This window comes from Leucopleurus acutus (genome assembly GCF_964270905.1).
Source record: "Leucopleurus acutus genome assembly, chromosome: 2".
NCBI lineage: Eukaryota > Metazoa > Chordata > Mammalia > Artiodactyla > Delphinidae > Leucopleurus > Leucopleurus acutus.
The window spans coordinates 125,719,062-125,737,936 of NC_139143.1; the positions used below are offsets into that span (position 1 = coordinate 125,719,062).

At 35.2% G+C, this 18,875-nt stretch overlaps 1 protein-coding gene across 2 annotated transcripts in view; it reads left to right on the plus strand.

Moving 5' to 3' along the window:
- Nucleotides 1–18,875, plus strand: part of USP33 (ubiquitin specific peptidase 33) — a 63,974-nt gene that overhangs the window by 28,286 nt on the left and 16,813 nt on the right. Inside the window, exons 5-17 of one of the 2 annotated variants that reach the window (XM_082863100.1) lie at nucleotides 1,127–1,279; nucleotides 3,517–3,619; nucleotides 4,359–4,428; nucleotides 5,928–6,041; nucleotides 8,515–8,593; nucleotides 9,725–10,136; nucleotides 12,461–12,601; nucleotides 13,870–13,985; nucleotides 15,150–15,322; nucleotides 15,423–15,517; nucleotides 16,517–16,550; nucleotides 18,184–18,229; nucleotides 18,674–18,854. In XM_082863100.1, coding sequence (XP_082719226.1) covers nucleotides 1,127–1,279; nucleotides 3,517–3,619; nucleotides 4,359–4,428; nucleotides 5,928–6,041; nucleotides 8,515–8,593; nucleotides 9,725–10,136; nucleotides 12,461–12,601; nucleotides 13,870–13,985; nucleotides 15,150–15,322; nucleotides 15,423–15,517; nucleotides 16,517–16,550; nucleotides 18,184–18,229; nucleotides 18,674–18,854 — 1,717 coding nt within the window. The remainder of the gene's footprint in view (nucleotides 1–1,126; nucleotides 1,280–3,516; nucleotides 3,620–4,358; nucleotides 4,429–5,927; nucleotides 6,042–8,514; nucleotides 8,594–9,724; nucleotides 10,137–12,460; nucleotides 12,602–13,869; nucleotides 13,986–15,149; nucleotides 15,323–15,422; nucleotides 15,518–16,516; nucleotides 16,551–18,183; nucleotides 18,230–18,673; nucleotides 18,855–18,875) is intronic. The other variant, XM_082863101.1, reaches the window with a different exon arrangement.

An 18,875-nucleotide genomic window follows, 5' to 3' on the forward strand; every position in this document is an offset into this window, starting at 1 on the left:
AGAAAAATTTCGTGCAAGACGTTTTTCAAAGAGAGCCTGAAGGAAAGGGAAAGCAAATACAACATTAAGTTGTAATTCAAAATTTTGTCCGTTTTTCTTTTTTTTTTTAATAAATGAGTTAAATCTTAGCTTATAAAAAGGTGGGGAGGGGAATTGCTAAGATCAGTATTAGAAAGAGGTTGTAATTAAGAGAGTAGTGATTTAAGAAATGTACCTCCAGATGTATGGAGGTGGTAGCTGAAGATATTAGTAGGATATGGAAGTTGAAGTCAAGAATAGAAGCCTAGGCTATGACAGGGCCTGACTGACTTCAAGTCTCAACTCATATACCTTTTTCTCTACATCCTCCTTACTGGGGTCCTGTTTCTATGTCACCCTGGTTGTTTGGTGCTTGTGTGTAATTCTGGCATGCTTCTTTTACAGATTAGATAGAGCTCCCATTCTAAACTATACATTTTCTTGAGAATGAACTGTCTTGTTCATATTTATCTCTACAGCATTAACTGTTCTCAACCAGGGTTCTTCAAGAGAATTAATTAAGGCTCTCAGGCATCATGGTACATAGTTAATTTACTTCTCTTTGGTGCATCTAGAATGGTGGTACTCTGTACCATTCTTGGGAGAATTGAGAAAATAGTTACTCAGATCATTGTCTATAGGGCATTATTCTCTTGCAGAACTCTAGTTGAGAAAGGCTGGAGTTTCATATATCCAAGATCATATTCACTATCGCTTGAGCTGTTTTGTGCTTTGATTCATGTCATTTATATTCTTTGCCATTCTGATCTCCTGGAACAGTTAACTGTGCTATTGTCAATTTTCTTGTATTATAATTACTTGCTAACCGCAAAGCAGAGTCTTATAATAACTCTTGTGTTTATCTTTATAATGAATAGTGGTGAAAAATGACAATAGAATAACTTTTGGAGTAGGCTTAGATATTGTTACTATTCACTATGCATTAACAATTTATCTAAAAAATGGTTTTTTGTTGCTCCAGTTTAAATTTTCTCTTTTGAGTATATTGTTATTCATCAAAGGCCAGCAGTTTATCTTCTATGATCTTTTGAAATGTTTTCAACTATAATTTTGACTCTTCTTCCCTCTCTCCCATGAAATTATACAGGAGACAAAGCATTATTTAACTGTGAACCTTACCACTCTTCGAGTATGGTGTTATGCTTGCAGCAAAGAAGTATTTTTGGATAGAAAATTAGGAACTCAGCCTTCATTACCTCATGTAAAACCACTTCACCAAACACAAGAAAATAGTGTCCAGGTAATAATCTAAATCTGTGTAATTAAAATATCAAATATTTTCAGGTAATAATTTCAGAATTTGTCATGTAGCTGAAATCTAAAAGAGCCCTACCTCACCTGTACTTTAAAAAATTTCCATAATGTGCCTCTTTTCCTCGAATGAAACACCGAAGCTGGCCTTTGTTCTTTTATAGAGTGATGGATTAGAGTGAAATTGAAGCCCACACCTGTCTGAAGATGGAAAAGCACCTGATGTGTTTTTAAAAACTTAAAAAAACAGCTGGTTTAAATAATGTTTCTTTTTCTAGCCAGTCTGATTCTAGGAGAGGTGATGGGCCTTCTTTGATAGGCCCTAATTCAGCTCTCTTTTCCTCATTTCCCTCCCTGCTTCACCCCAATGTATATTACTGTAAACATTTTACTAATTTATTGAAAACCAGATAGAATACATTAAAGCTTAACATCAGTGTTTGGTTACAAAAGATGGGTAAGCTTGCAAAGATTGGTCACTTAATATTGAGACTTTTCTAGTCATATAAAAAATAGGAAAGGGAGGGACTTCCCTGGCCCTCCAGTGGGTAAGACTCCGCGCTTCCGCTGCAGGGCGCATGGGTTCGATCCCTAGTTGGGGAACTAAGATCCTGCCTGCCGCGTGGCGTGGCCAAAAAAAAAAAAAAAAAGAAAATATAGGAAAAGGAATGAAAAAAATAAGAATAGTTGGCGTCCTATCATCATTTGGTCTGTATGGTTTAGTTAACACATCAGTGAGTTTTTTCCTACTGTGTTATAGAAATCACATTGTATTTCTATAATTGTGTTCTTTGATACCAATTCTTAAGATATTTTGTGTTGTATCTTTGTATCACATTCTGATGGTAGATATTTGTGATAGTAAATTTGCTTGCCTCACACATTATATAACTTCAAGTGACTAGATTTTAGACGAGGTATACTTGTTGCATTTCTAGTTTCATAGTTGAATAACTCTAGTTTATAAATTACCATCATTACTGTTTCTCCTACTGATACGTATTTATCATTCAAAAACGTGTTTTTTGGTTTTCTTTTGAATGCCATGGTAGTTTGAAATTAAGTTTACCTGAACCCTCTAACACTGCTAACAAAAATGTGATAATTAAAAGTTTAATCACATGAGGAACTGATAACAGTTTATAATAATCTAAAGAATAAGTACAGATAGTTCACAAAGAAGAAATACAAATTAAAACACATCGAGAAAATAATCATCACTGACTAAAGGAAAGTAAGTTAAAACAGCTATCTGCCATTTCTGCCCAAATAGATTATGATTGCAAACTCTTAGTGAATGCTGAATCTGGTTGAATAAGTATACTGATACTTTTCTGATAGCTTGTAAATAATTTTCTGGTGAGTTATATTTATAACACATAAAAGGCATGAATTTAATTTCATACAACTTCCTGATGATCCCATTGTTGAAGAAATTACTCAGAAGAAAAAGAAAGTTATTTGTACAGATTTTTTTTAGCAGTATAAAATTTACAGGCTGTTTGAACCCAGTTCATCAGAACATTAATTATAGAATAACAGTATTGGAAACCATTCAAATGTCATTAAGATTTTTCAAACAGTTTTGTAGGAGGTAAGATTTTGAATGATTTTTTTTTAAAGCTGCTCTACTTCTCTGTATTTCAATACACCAAAGTGAGAATATGGGGCCTACCCAACTATCTAGTATCTACAGATGCCAGGAAGGTAAAGTAAATGTATAAAGTGGGTGGGTATAAGTGCATATATGCATGCCTTGAAGAAGAGAAATAGGCTGTAATAAGTTGGAGAGCACGTGCTAAGTACATTCTGCTGTTCAGTTTCCTCCTCCCACTGATGGTTGCTAAATGGGTTCAGTGTACTTTGATCTGCTATTAGAAGAGAACTTGCAGAATTTGATTTTTATGTGAGCTCACTCAATTTTTAAAATATTAGCTCAAAGTTTTGCTTTTGTTTCGGTTTTTGTCCTTTTTTTTTAAAACAGTGTGGACTAGCATTTGACCAAGTCACCAGTTGCAACCTCTTGAGTTAATCCAATTCTCAGGAATTAATATTGGAATTTTAAAAAATATTTAAAACTATTTCATACGCGTAAAAGGATGCAAAATAACTTTAGTAACAAGTATCAGGAGAGATTGTAGAAGTCTACAGATAAGCTGCGAACAAATTAAAAAAAATTTTTGACCTAAGGATTTGTTCAAGCCTGCTATCTTTTCTGTTATCCAGGATTTTAAAATACCCAGTAACACAACACTAAAAACTCCTCTGGTTGCTGTATTTGATGATCTGGACATAGAAGTGGAAGAAGAAGATGAACTTAAGGCAAGAGGTAAAATAATTCTCCTGTGTAACACTCCTTTGTATGCTACTGTCCATTTCTTTAGGAAATTGTATCATGTGAATATTTCAAAATCTAGAGATGATCAGAAGATAATTACAAAAATTTCTAGGAATCAGATTATCGGTTATGCTTTTTTAAAAAAATTATCAGTTTACATAATTAATCAGGGTGCATTTTTAAGTTCTACCTTTTTTTGTTTATTTATTGTATTATGCATCACTTGAAAATACCAAGGAAATATCCTTTTGTTTTTAATGATGCATGAGTGGAAGTAATGCTAGTTGACAGTATTTGATTGTAATAAATCAATAAAGTAATTGTATTTTAAAAATGTTCTGAAATTTGACCTAGTAAAATTGTATCTGTGAAAAAGCAAACGGACAACTTTGATGCTTCTTTTCTCTTGCATCACTTTACTAAAGCCCACAGTTCTTAGTATAAACTATCTGGATAGTTTAGTACAGACTTTTCTGTTTTATAGTTGATGTAAGGGAATCTTAACCCTTTAAGGATATATTTAAATAATTTTCTGAAAATTAACACTTTGGTGTAAGTCTGACCTCTTTGGTTATTCAAGTTGCTGTTTGTATTTCTATAATGTATTTTGTATTTCCTTAACATAGTTTGGGAACCATAATAATTACCTAGTTACATATTCAGCGAACACTCATAAAATTGAGTCATTGCATTATTGAATGATAACATAACTTATAATTTTTCCTAATAGGTCTTACAGGTTTGAAAAATATTGGAAATACTTGTTATATGAATGCAGCTTTGCAGGCTCTTTCCAATTGGTAAGTAGATAAATTAAGTTTGTTAGTATAGTTTTTTAAAGTTACTCTTGGAGGACTTCCCTGCTGGTGCAGTGGTTAGGAATCTGCCTGCCAAGGCAGGGGACACGGGTTTGATCCCTGGTCTGGGAAGATCCCACATGCCACGGAGCAACTAAGCCCGCGCGCCACAACTACTGAGTCTGTGCGCCACAACTACTGAGCCTGTGCTCCAGAGCCCACGAGCTACAACTACTGAGCCTGCGCACGTGCCGCAGCTACTGAAGCCTGCGAGCCTAGAGCCTGTGCTCCGCAACAAGAGAAGCCACTGCAATGAGAAGCCCGCACACTGCAACAAAGTGTAGCCCCCACTCACTGCAACGAGAGAAAGCCCGCGCACAGCAACAAAGACCTAGTGTAGCCAAAAATAAATAAATAAAATAAAATTATGAAAAAAAAATAATAGAGTTACTCTTGGAGCAGAAAACCGTGCTGCTGTAGTACACTGAGAAAAAAGGAGTGAGAAGAGAAAAGAAAGAAATATACATTAATAGTAATATGGGAAAGAGATGACAATTATATTCAATTCCCCTAGCCAACAGGATCCCATTAAATCCTTGCTGTACCTCTTCCCTCACCCCTCTCAACACATAGTGCTGCCTCCCCCGCTTTTCTGAAATGCCCCCACTTAAAAAATTATCTGGATTAACTAAAGCCTAAATGTGTAAATATTCCTGAAAAAGTTGTTTCCTCTTTCTTGTTGAGTAACTCTTAAGGTAGAGTAGGTAAGAAACTGAGTTGGGACATAATCCATTGTTGTCCCAATGGGGTTGCTTTGATCGTGCCTGTAGTTTCCTAAGACTGCTGGTCCTGGCTCAGACCCTAGGTGGTTGTATGTCTTTGAGGAAGTTATTTGTTTTTACATCTAGAAAACAAGGAGCTTAAACTAATTAATTCCTCAAATCACTTTTAGTTCAGAGGTCCTAGGAAAATATTTTATATTTTTCTGTAGGTGGAAAGTCTCTAATAAAGCAATTAGTTTTTTTTTTTTAATTATAGTCCTGTAAAGTAGGTAGGTGCAGTATGGAATGCTCTGCAGACGATCACCCAGGGAAGAGATGAAAAGTTGAGGAACCCTGATAGTTATATACCTGGTAAGAGCAGAAAAAACAATAAAGAGGGAAAAGAGTTACCAGAGAGGTCAAGAAGAAAAGTAAAAAAGTGCATTACATTGGTCAAGAGAAATGGGTGAACCACCTGTGACAAATGCTACTGAGGGGGAAATGAAAGGTGTTTACTGGATTTGGCAGCATTGAGGACTCTGATGTGGTGGGTCAAATCTGATTTGATGGGTTGAGCAAGATAATGAAGGAAAGAATGTGAAGCTGTAAAAGGGAGCAAAGAAGTAACAGATACAGGGCTCTATGTGCTGTCAGTTCATTGAATGACTAGAAGTCAATCAGTATTAAGCTGTGACTGCACTCTAACTTTTTTTTTTTTTAACCTTTTTTTTTTTAAACTAGCCCACCTTTGACACAGTTTTTTCTTGATTGTGGAGGACTAGCCCGAACAGATAAGAAACCAGCTATTTGTAAAAGTTATCTCAAACTGATGACAGAGCTGTGGCATAAAAGCAGGTATGTACTTAATATGTTTATTTTCATTATTATATTTTTAAATGAATATCATAAATATTAAACATTTGCAGGTGCATTTATAGAGCTGTAAAAGAGATTTGAGACATTCAGTTTTGGGCATGTTATATTTGAAAATGAACATCCAAATGAAATATCTGGACTGGAGATAAAATGTTGAACTGTTAAAGCTGCTGTTACTGACACTTTTGATTTTTAATTCAGGAGTAGGCATTCTCACAGTGCTAAAATCAGACCATAGAGGCATATATGAATGTTTATTTTTCTGTTTATCTTTATTTATTCTAAGTGTAGCATTAGAAAAATAATTGTTTGCTGTAATATTTTGTATTAGAACTATTCAGAAAGTTGCATTTAATAGTTCCTAAGAACTGCCCAGCCTTTCTTCTAAGAAAACAATCACCAAAGCTTTCATGTACTTATATTCTTAAGTGCTTCAGTTTTCTTTGAGATATTTGACTCCCTACTAAAGAGTATCTCTTGAGTTAAAAATTTGTTATTACTGTCATTTCAGTATGCTAGGAAAATATTGTTTTAATGAATTATTTTGGGATGTGAAGTTATATATCATTCACATTTCTAATATTCAAGAGACAGAATTCTCTCTTGTCATTTATCCCTATTGGGTATTACCTGTTGCTGCCAAGGGTTCTAACATTTCTAAGTTCCTTACTGCATAGCTAGAACTAACCCTTAACTGCTATGTTTAAGCTTCTTTGCCCTGCAACTATAAACTTAATATTCTTGGAAGTTTACTAAACTTCAGAAGTGTTATAGTACAGAATTTTAAGTGATTAAATCTTGCATCTGGTTTACTTTTCATTTTTGTTTTCATGAATATTTGATGGCTGGTATAAAATTTTTATTTAGATAGTGTACTAGATATACTTATCCCAGGAATTTTAAGTAATTAAAATATTATTTTAAGTAATTAGAAGTATTTTTTGAAAAATCATATAGTGGAGCATAATCATTTCATTGGGGGGAGAACAATAAATTATGTAGCTTAAATATCAAAAATAAGCTATTTTGATGAACCTGTGAAGCATAATACTAGGCAAGTTTTTTGTTTGCTTTTGTTCTCTTTTTTTCTCACTGTTTTCTTTTTTAAATGAAGGGGCAATCTTTTTTTCTTTTTTTAAAAATTAATTCATCAATTTATTTATTTTTGGCTATGTTGGGTCTTCATTGCTGTGCGCGGGCTTTCTCTAGTTGTGGTGAGCAGGGGCTACTCTTCGTTGCGGTGCACTGGCTTCTCGTTGTGGTGGCTCCTCTTGTTGCGGAGCACAGGCTGTAGGCGCGCGGGCATCAGTAGTTGTGGCTCGTGGGCTGTAGAGCGCAGGCTCAGTAGTTGTGGCACACGGGCTTAGTTGCTCCGCAGCATGTGGGATCTTCCCAGACCAGGGCTCAAACCCGTGTCCCCAGTATTGACAGGCAGATTCTTAACCACTGCGCCACCAGGGAAGTCCCTGTATTTTTAAATTTCATTTTATTTTTTTATACAGCAGGTTCGTATTAGTTATCTATTTTATACATATTAGTGTATATATGTCAACCCCAATCTCCCAATTCGTCCCACCACCACCACACACGCCCTCTTTTTAAAAAAAATATTTATTTATTTTATTTGTTTATTTGGCTGTGCCGGTTCTTAGTTGCGGCATGTGGGATCTAGTTCCCTGACCAGGGATCACACCTGGGTCCCCTGCATTGCGAGTGCGGAGTCTCAGCCACTGGACCACCAGGGAAGTCCCAGTATTGGGCAATTTTGAATGATTCTTTTTATTTTTTTTTTGCGGTACGTGGGCCTCTCACTGTTGTGGCCTCTCCCGTTGCGGAGCACAGGCTCTGGACGCGCAGGCTCAGCAGCCATGGCTCATGGGCTTAGCCGCTCCGTGGCATGTGGGATCTTCCCAGACCGGGGCACGAACCCATGTCCCCTGCATCGGCAGGCGGACTCTCAACCACTGCGCCACCAGGGAAGCCCTTGAATGATTTTCTGAAACACAAATACTTTTCAGTTTAACTCTTTGAATTTTTGATTGTTCGTTTCTTTTTTTTATTATTATTATTTATTTTTGGCTGTGTCAGGTCTTTATTGCTCACGCGGGCTTCTCTCTAGATGTGACACGCAGGCTCCAGAGTGTGCGGGCTCAGTAGTTGTACCACACAGGCTCTTTAGTTGCGTTGCATGGGCTCCAGAGCACTTGGGCTCTGTAGTTGCGGCATGCGGGCTCTTTAATTGTGGCACGTGGGCTCCTTAGTTTTGGAGCGTGGGCTTAGTTGCCCCACGGCATGTGGGATCATAGTTCCCTGACCAGGGATCAAACCTGTGTCCCCTGCATTGGAAGGTGGATTTTCAACCACTGGACCATCAGGGAAGTCCCTGATTGCTCATTTCTAAAATAAAAACTAAAAATCACAGATTTCTTCCTAAAACTGTTTTCTTCCTCAGGCCAGGATTTGTAGTGCCTACTAATCTGTTTCAAGGAATTAAAACTGTAAATCCAACATTTCGGGGGTATTCTCAGCAGGTACGTCTTTATTGCTCTTTATTCATAATATTAATCTTTAATACATTTGCAGAATGCTATTATGCATTATACTATTATATACTCATTTTTTTATTCTAAGAATAATAACCCCATATCATATTTTTGGCTTACATTTTTCCACTTTTAATTTCATATTTTTCTAGAAATTTTAAATTTGGGGGTGTTTAAATATGTCAGTATATTCTAGCGCTTTTAGCTTTGAAAAGTTCCACATCCAGAGATAAATTTTACCTGTATTTTCTGATTTAATAAAAAAAAAATTCTTTAGACATGTGTCATTTATTTCACATTACAATATAATCCAAATTTAATTTTCCGCAAACAGCTAACAAATTGTATGAAAGTACAGATTTAAGAATTTTCTTATCTGGTTTTAAAAGTTTCTTCTTTATTAATTTGATGCTTACATTAATGTATAATAAGGTCTAGTTTCTGGGCTTTCTAATCTGTTTCATCGACCTGTAATTTTTTGGATTGACACCAATGGCAGTTTCAATTACTGTACTTTATATAATGTTTTTTCATGTTAATACCTGGTCCTCACATGTGTTTCTTTTTCAAAACAATACCTGTTCTCTGTTAACTTTTTCTGTTGCAAATTCCTGGATCACAGAGACTTGGTAGACATAAGTTGGGGCCTACGAATTTGTATTTTCAATAAACATTCTAGGTTGATCAAGGATTTTTGAGATACAGTGCAAAATTGGATAAAGCTTTAGTTTTAAGCCAAACTTATACTTGAATTTAGGATATCTCTCTCAATTGTTATTGTCAGATGAGGCAAATCCTTACTCAAGTTTTTTAAAATAGCAGCAGTACTAAAGCTGACCTCCAGATCATCTTCAGTTTTTTGTTGCTGTTGTTTATTGTTTTTTTTAGTTTTAATTGAAATACATGTTCAGTTTTTTAATTACTTTCGTTTTATTTACATAACTTTTTAGAACTTAGTGCTTCCTATCCCTCCAATGCCTTATGTCTACAAAGTTGTATTTCCTTAGTATAATGCTACACATTTAGAAATCAGTTGCTAACCACATTTTGTATATTTTCTCATTTCTACATACATGTATTTTTAATGAAATGGTAATATCTATGTTGCTTATATATTAGGATGCTCAAGAATTCCTTCGATGTTTAATGGATCTGCTTCATGAAGAACTGAAAGAACAGGTCATGGAAGTAGAAGAGGATCCTCAAACTATAATGACTGAGGAGACCATGGAGGAAGACAAGAGCCAGTCAGATGCAGATTTTCAGTCTTGTGAATCTTGTAGCAGCAGTGATAAAACCGAAAATGAAAATGGGTCTAGAAGCTTTTCTGAAGATAATAATGAAACAACAATGTTAATTCAGGATGATGAAAACAATTCAGAAATGTCAAAAGATTGGCAAAAAGAGAAGATGTGCAATAAGATTAATAAAGCGAATTCTGAAGGAGAATTAGATAGAGACTCTGTGTCTGAAACAGTTGACTTCAACAATCAGGAAACTGTCAAAGTGCAAATACACAGCAGAGCTTCAGGTGACAATTTTTATAATTTTCAAATGATAGTGTTTCATTTTTAGACAAAGGGTGCAAAATGTGTGTTTTTATATATATATATATATATATACATATATATATATAATTTTGTGTGTGTGGGGGGGGTGGGTGGTACGCGGGCCTCTCACTGTTGTGGCCTCTCCCGTTGCGGAGCACAGGCTCCGGACGCGCAGGCTCAGCGGCCATGGCTCAGGGGCCCAGCCACTCCGCGGCATGTGGGATCTTCCCCGACCAGGGCACAAACCCATGTCCCCTGCATCGGCAGGTAGACTCTCAACCACTGCGCCACCAGGGAAGCCCCAAGATATGTTCATATTTAAGATGATATTTGTAATTTTACCATTTTCTGATTTGGGGGAGAGCGGAATTAGCCTGACATGTGACTTTAGAATACATTTCTAATTTACATGTTAATGTTCACAGTTTATATTTAGCATAATAAAAATGAAATAGAATAATTAATAGCTTTAGCTTAATATTTTGTGTGTAGTATATGACATTATAGTTCAACCATACTAATTGAAAGAAAGAGGGTATTAAATAGATGTTACTTTTGGGCTTTCTGACTAGTAGAGTTTAGTACTATTTGCATGTGAGTGTTAAGTTAATGTCATTTAAAGCAGATTCGGTTGAGATCTGCAAAATAGCAAAATAATCCAAATTGTAGACTGTTAGATTTAGATTGCTCTCATTGGAGTCATATCAGCTATGAAATACTTGGTGTATGTTTGGCATAGGAGTTTAATTAACTATAATGAACCCTGTTACGATAGATTATACCGTTATACATGTCATTGTTCCTGTGGGAAAGAGCAAGTGGCCAAATGAAAGATAGTTGAGCTAGGTTGCTTTGCATTTTACATTTATTTCTTCTAGGGTTAACTTGTGTTAGCTTAATGTGGTATTTAATTCTCCAAAGCACATAAAATTAAACCATCAGAGGTTCAGATTCTCTGACCTTAAAATAAGTGGCAGACAAGGAACATAAAAAATGTATCTTTTGTAATTACTGAAGAGTAGGAACTACTAAACAATTTACTTATGTTTTTGAACCCCACATTTTTTCTGGAGGAGAAGGATATTTCCTTAACCACAGGAATACTTGTGGTTCACCCATGTGCAGTGCATAAATGCCTTCTAGTCAGGAGAATGTGTTAGGCTCCTTGATTATACTGATGTTATGTTTAGAAGTTTAGATGTGGTTAGAAGTTGCTTAGTCAGTAGATATGTGAAATTTCAGTATTGAAAGACTTAGCCGTCTGCTGTCTAGCCTTTCCTCATCAAAAGCCTGATGAAGCCTGATTACTTGACCTACTGGTTCTTTATTGCTCCATAGCAAGTTTATGCTTACAATTAGTAACTAATTGATGACCTGGATCAGGGATCTGAGGTTTTACATTTTCTGATTGAAAAATGTGACAAAGACCGTATATGACATGCAAAACCCAACATATTTACTATCTGGTCTGTGACAGGAATCATTTGCCAATCCCTGACCTAGATGATATTAACTTTATTCCCTTCTGAAAGGCTAGAGCGAGTCTCCTCATCTTTCTTCCCCCAATATTATGCAGTCTGCTTTTAGTCATGGTTGGGATAATGAAAAATGCCTCTGTGAAAGTAATAAAAGTCATTTATTTTGCATTATCTGGAAAAATCCCTGAAATCATTCTGTTTCAGGGTCTGTTATGTACAATTCTCTTTTCTTCACTCAAATACTTTTTGAGCAGTCTCTTGCCCTGGAATATATGTTATGTACTAGGAATCCAACAGCAAATCAAGATAGCTCTCATAGAGCTTATATTTTCTTGATTCATAATTTAATTCCAAAAAAGGTGTTTTTTTCTGACAGAGGGTTTTATTTCCTTTTATAACAGAGTAAAATAATTTATAATTACTTTATGCCTAAATTTCTTGTTAGATTTTGCTTACTATGTCAGTTTGGGAGGATAATTTCTTTTTCTCCCATATAGTTTTAAAGCTTTCTAAAAAACTGCCCTAAATTGCTTTTGTTTTTTAAATACTGAGTTAGGACAAATATGATCCTCTTTGGCTTTATATTTCCACACTTATATTTGCACAGTTTCTGGATTGCCTACAACAGTAATGTGTTATAAACGTTAGTTAGATTCCTAGGGGGAAAATCACTGTTAGTTTGCTTAGCAAGCCTAATGTCTATCAGGTGTTTTACCTGACATTTATTAATGTGAGTTGTGTTCAAAATCTCAGATGAAGAAAGCTTTATTTGACAGGTGGAATCATTTTACTATTTAATGTAATAATACAAATTTTAAATATTACAGAATATATTACTGATGTCCATTTGAATGAGCTGTCTACATCACAGACCCTCCCATCAAGTGAAGGTGTTAACCCACGTTTATCAGCAAGCCCTCCGAAATCAGGCACTTTGTGGGCAGGATTGGCACCCACACACAAAAAAGGTAGAAGTTTCAGTTATTCAGGTTCCTTTGCTTTGATAGTTTAAAGTGTTAATTATGAAATATTATTCAAGCTTTTTAAATTGACAGCATAGTTTTACACAACCATGATTTAAAATTTGTGTGTGTGTGTGGCACAAATTTACATACAACAGAATTCACTCTTTTGGTGTAGGGGTCTGAGTTTCAACATGTGCACAGATTGTTACCATCACCACAAACAGAATATAGAACAGCTCCAGTACCCCAAAGAATTCCCTTATACTACCAGACCCTCCCACTACTCCTCCCAAAGCCCCAGCCCTGTGAATCTGTTCTCTATTCCTATTTTTCCTTTTGCAGAATGTCACATAAAGAGAATCATACAGACGTAGTCTTTTGAAACAGGCTGCTTTCACTTAGCGTAATGAATCTGAGATACAGTCATGTCGCAGGTCTGAATAGTTCTTTTTTATTACTGAGTAGTATTTCATTGTGTGACTGTACTACTGTTTATTCATTCACTGACAAATACTTGAATTTGTTTCCAGTTTTTGGCAATTATGAATAATGTTGCTATAAACATTTATGTACTGGTTTCTGTATGAACATAAATTTTCATTTGTTTAGGGTAAACACCTGGATGTGGGGTTATTGGGTTTTATGTTAGTTTTATGCTTAATGTTGTATGAAATTGTTTTTCGGAGTGGCTGTATCATTTTGCTTTCCGACCAGCTATGTATGAGAATTCCAGTATTAGAAAATGTAAAACTGTAAAACTCTTATAAGAGTTTTCATGACCTTGTGTTAGAATTCTTTAAAAACATCAAAGACATCAAAAGCATGATCCGTAAAAGAAAAAAAATTCAAATCTTTCTTGGCAAAAGACACCATTAAGAGAATGAAAAGATAAGATTGGAAGAAAATATTTGCAAATCGCGTAGCTGACAAAGGACTTGTATATAAAATATATAAAGAACTCTCAAAGCTTAATAGAAGCCTTTCTTCAAATAAAGCCTTACTTGGGAGCAAAAACAAATAAGTAAAAGCAAAACTATTCTGGTTGAAGTCAAGATGGGAAGCTGAATACTTTCTATTTCATCATGGTTTCTCTTTGAGGTTTTTGTGTGTGTGTGTGTGTGTGTGTGTGTTTTCTTTAGGTAATGCTTTTGAATGGTATTTTGACAAATTTCTTCAGCATAGTAATTTTGCTGTTAAAAGATTTCAGAAAAAAATGCTAAAGGAACTACTTTGATTTCTAAAAAATTTCTATGCTTGTTTTTCAATCCTAGCTCAGTCTGCATCATCTCCAAAGAGAAAAAAACAGCACAAGAAATACCGGAGTGTTATTTCAGACATATTTGATGGAACAATCATTAGTTCAGTGCAGTGTCTAACTTGTGATAGGGTGAGTATGAAAGAATTATAATACACAGGAAATTTCTGTCAAATGCTCTTTTTTTAAAAAAAAACCTGACAAAATGGTGTGAAAGTTTAATGTCTTTTCCTTGTTGTTGATGATTATACATGTATTTCTTGTGTTTGAAGAAATATAAATTGATTCTAGGAGTAGAACTTGGTTTTTGGAAGCAATAGTAACATACTGATTTAAGGATGGGTCTTGACCTGTCACTGAACAGGCATGCATTTAGCAGGAAGGATTAACTCAGTTCTTCATCTCTGGTCACATACAAAGGAGATATGTTGCTCAGCAACGAGAATTTGTAACACATGCATATTCTTCCAAGGCTGATGCAATTAGTAGGAAACTGTTGTTATTCACAGGCACAAGGCTATGTATGTATCTTCTCCACTTGGTTGTATGGCTTATAAATATTTTCCCATGTTAAGTTTGGATTCAGATAATAAAAGTAGTATCAGGTTCATAAACAAGAGCATGAATTAAAATCATCATGAGATTTTTAATAATACCTCTAAATTCCTGAGTTTCCTAGAGATTTTCTTAAGAACAGTTTTACTTCAGTGCAGTGATGAATATAATTAAGATGAATGTAAAATGAACTATCTCAAAAAAAAACCCAAAAAAACCCCAAAGTAAGTTTTCAGTTATTGTGTTAGAATTAAGTCAAATCTAAGGGTTTTCAATAGGGTTATCTTAATGTAGGCTATTTTGGTACCAGATATTTAAATGGAATTATCCTGAAATGTTTTCAGCTGTTTAGGTTTCGCATCTTGTTTTTTAAGCTACATTTAAAAACTATCACTAGAGGTCATTTTCAAAAATAAATGCAGTAGTGCTTAACAGTCTGGAACTCAGGCTACAGTGGCTGTGTGTGAGATACTTCTCTTTACTGCAATGTCCTTGACTAATGGGGATGTTAGTAGTTACCTCATAAGGTTTATGTGAAGATTAAATTTAGAACAGCACCTGGTACAAAGCAATTTTGCTTTCGTTATTACTATTTTAGCTTTTTTTACTATATAAAAAGCAGTTTGTTTTTTTGTTTTTTTCTTATTATAATTTGCTTTGATCTTTGCCGTCTAAAATCTATCCTCAAATGTTTGTGCTGGATTATTTTCATCCCATTGTTAAAACACAAAACAATTTTAGGTGTCTGTAACCCTCGAGACCTTTCAAGATCTGTCCTTGCCGATTCCTGGCAAGGAAGACCTTGCTAAGCTGCATTCATCAAGTCATCCAACATCTATAGTCAAAGCAGGATCATGTGGCGAAGCATATGCTCCACAAGGGTGGATAGCTTTTTTCATGGAATATGTGAAGAGGTATGTATGTGTTTTCTTTGTATTAGTTTATTGTTAAAACTGCTGTTTCTGCTGTACTGGCAGAACATTTCCTTTCTTTTTTCTGTCAATAATGTTTCAGGTTTGTTGTCTCATGTGTCCCTAGCTGGTTTTGGGGTCCAATAGTAACCTTGCAAGATTGTCTTGCTGCCTTCTTTGCCAGAGATGAACTAAAAGGTAAGAAATACGAAATAGTTTTCATCTATGGCTAAACTGTTGTGAGTGATCTGAAATACTAGTGGGACAAAATATAGAATGTATTCATAAAAGCTGAGTTTTTTTAAAAATTTATTTTTGGCTGTGTTGGGTCTTCCTTGCTGTGTGTGGGCTTTCTCTAGTTGCGTCGAGAGGGGGTTGCTCTTCTTTGCGGTGTGCGGGCTTCTCACTGCAGTGTCTTCTCTTGTTGCGGAGCACGGGCTGTAGGCATGCGAGCTTCAGCAGTTGTGGCATGTGCACTCGGTAGTTGTGGCTTGCAGGCTCTAGAGCGCATGCAGGCTTAGTAGTTGTGGCGCACGGGGTTAGTTGCTCTGCAGCATGTGGGATCTTCCTGGACCAGGGCTCGAACCAGTGTCCGCTGCATTGGCGGGCGGATACTTAACCACTGCGCCACCAGGGAAGCCCAAAGCTGAATTTTGAGGCAGCTCAAATAGTACTTGCCCATATTGCCATAGTGCCAGTATCTACCATGACAACATAAACACTATAAATAATATCCTGAAATAATTGATACAAATTCCTATAGTACTAGACAATACGGTATTTGAAGTGTCTAAAATCTTCCCTGGGATTGAAAAAAGAGAAAATTCAACCAAAATATAAAAAACTTACTTGTATATCTGGATTAGTCTGAATTTCTCTATAGTATTTAAGATCCAAGCCTTCACTATTTTTGTGTGTCCAGCACCTTGCTTGGACATATAACAAGCAGTCAGTAAATTTTGTTGAGTGAATAAGTGTACAGGATGTTATTTGAGATACGCCTTCAAGGTTGAAAAAAGAGCAGGTAAAGGGTGTTGTAGGTGTGGTAAACGTGCTGACTCGAGCAGAGACTAAAAAATGTGAGCCTTGTGTTACTGTTCTACTGGTTCAGCATTGCAAGCTCAAAGAATTGCAGAACCAAAAGAAAATAACTTGCTTTTAGTTTGAGAGGAATGACCAGATCTGTTCTGTTTTCAGGTGACAATATGTACAGTTGTGAAAAATGCAAAAAGTAAGTGTCATTGGCAATGCTTTCAATTGCATGTTTTGTATTTTAAATGGTATTTTTCTTGGGAATTTGAATTGGGCATGTAGGGTTAATTTTCCGTTTTATTTAGAAAAATATAAAGGCCAGTAAGCTTTGTCCTAGTAAAAAATGACTGGTTGTTCTGCAACACAAATCTGAGGTTAAAAATTTAACAAATTTAATCAGCTTAGCTAAGATGTGACAGTGTATTTTAAGATATAAAATAAGTATGTAATTTTGCATAAAACATTTTCCAAATATGTTGTAAATATATACTAGGATATATAACATATTTTTATTACATAGGTTAATTCTGTCATCATAAATAACGCAATATTCTTTTCTGGCTTACCACCTTAACAGGCTAGATTTAGGAAGTGAAAGTGACTGTAAAGGTACATAGTTTCAAGTTTGTGTAAAATTCAGAAAGGTTATACCATCTCTAATGTTACCTGCTGTATGAGGGCCGAATAAAGAAGACAGTTAAGAAAAGTATGATTTTATTTCTTTATATCTACTACTAGCTGCCTTTTTCTGTCTTGTAATAAGTTTAGGCTTTTAAGGCTTCTTGTTGATGAGTTAGAAAAGAAAAGTAAATGGAGAATTGAAAGCAAATACGTCTGAGGTAGAGTGAACTGGAAAATTTTTCTGAATCTCTCTGATAGAAAAATAATGGCCTCCGAATAAGATCTATTAATAGAGTCTTCATAATACAAACTTCTGGCTTTTGTCAAAAACCCAGGGAAATGTTGATCTGCAGCTGTTGGTCTTCTTCATTACAAAAAGGAATAGTATATTGTTAGGTCAATAAGGAAGAAAAGCTGCTTTGCACTTTCTAGAAAAAAATACACCTCTAGTGAATTGGAAAGTATTTATTATCAGTTTGTCCTTGAAGCCACAGCTGATAGCTGAAGACTGAGTTGGCCCAGAGGGGGAATCTTTCTTGGAAAAACAGTGCCAACTAGGAAAAAGATAATAGTGAAGATGGAAAAGAACTTGCATCTACCCCAGAATCCAGAGTAGAGATCTGTCAAGTATAAATTAATATTGATTATTGGGAATTCTCTGGCAGTCCAGTGGTTAGGACTCTGCGCTTTCACTGCCGAGGGCCCAGGTTCGATCGCTGGTTGGGGAACTAAGATCCTACAAGCCGCGTGGTGTGGCCGAAAAAAAATTTTTTTTGATTATTAATAATAACCTCTCTATTTTAAGTTATTTGTTTTCACATTTAGGAATAAAGGTTGTAATATATTGACCTGACCAACCAATTCTATAAAATTGGGATTTTATTTTACCCAGTTTTACGTGATACCTGAATGTTATAAAGGCATAGCCAGGCCATAGATAGTAGAAGATTTTCATCAAAGAATTATACAACTCTAAATTTTTATTACTGATGTCTTAATTTAAATAATTTTTTTACAATAAGGGGTTCCAGTGTTTTATTAGTATTTTTTTAATTGGTAGTGTATAATTCAGTAGTAAGCATTTTTAGTCTGATACCTTTACTTCTGCATTTTCTAAAAGATTTTGCTGTATATTTGAAAATACTAAAGGTTTTGTAGATTTGTATGGGAAACAGGTTTATTAAAATTGGTTTTCTCTTTTCACCCCTCAGATTGAGGAATGGAGTAAAGTTTTGTAAAGTACAAAAGTTTCCTGAGGTATGGGCTTTATCACAGTTTAATTTATTTTATGTGATAGGTAAGGTATTAATATAACACAGTGTAGTAAATTCTTTAGCTTTGGTCGAAGAATGGAATGGTTCTATTGACCAGTGGCTGTGTATACCCTATTAAGATTATCCATTTTTTAAATATTGAGTTGCATACCAAGTAAGTGCCCTTAGCAGTAAAACTGTGTTGAACACAGTTTAATCAGATACTGTAGGGTCTTGCAGGCATAAAGTGTAAAATTGGAGAAGCCAGTAGCTATGAACTTAGGAAGTACCATGTTTCATCATTTCCACATTTTAACGTCTCTGGAATCAGGTTATCAGAATTGCAGGGTAATGTTTAATCTTGACAATATGTATATTTAATAGACTCTTTTATGTAGCATATGAAACAGTAGAATTTTAAATAATCCTACGTTTCTCTTTTAAAAAGATTTTGTGCATCCATCTTAAAAGATTCAGACATGAACTGATGTTTTCCACCAAAATTAGTACCCATGTTTCATTTCCACTGGAAGGTCTGGATCTTCAGCCATTTCTTGCTAAAGATAGTCCAGCTCAAATTGTTACCTATGATCTTCTGTCAGTCATTTGTCACCATGGAACTGCAAGTAGTAAGTATCCAAGTTTGACAT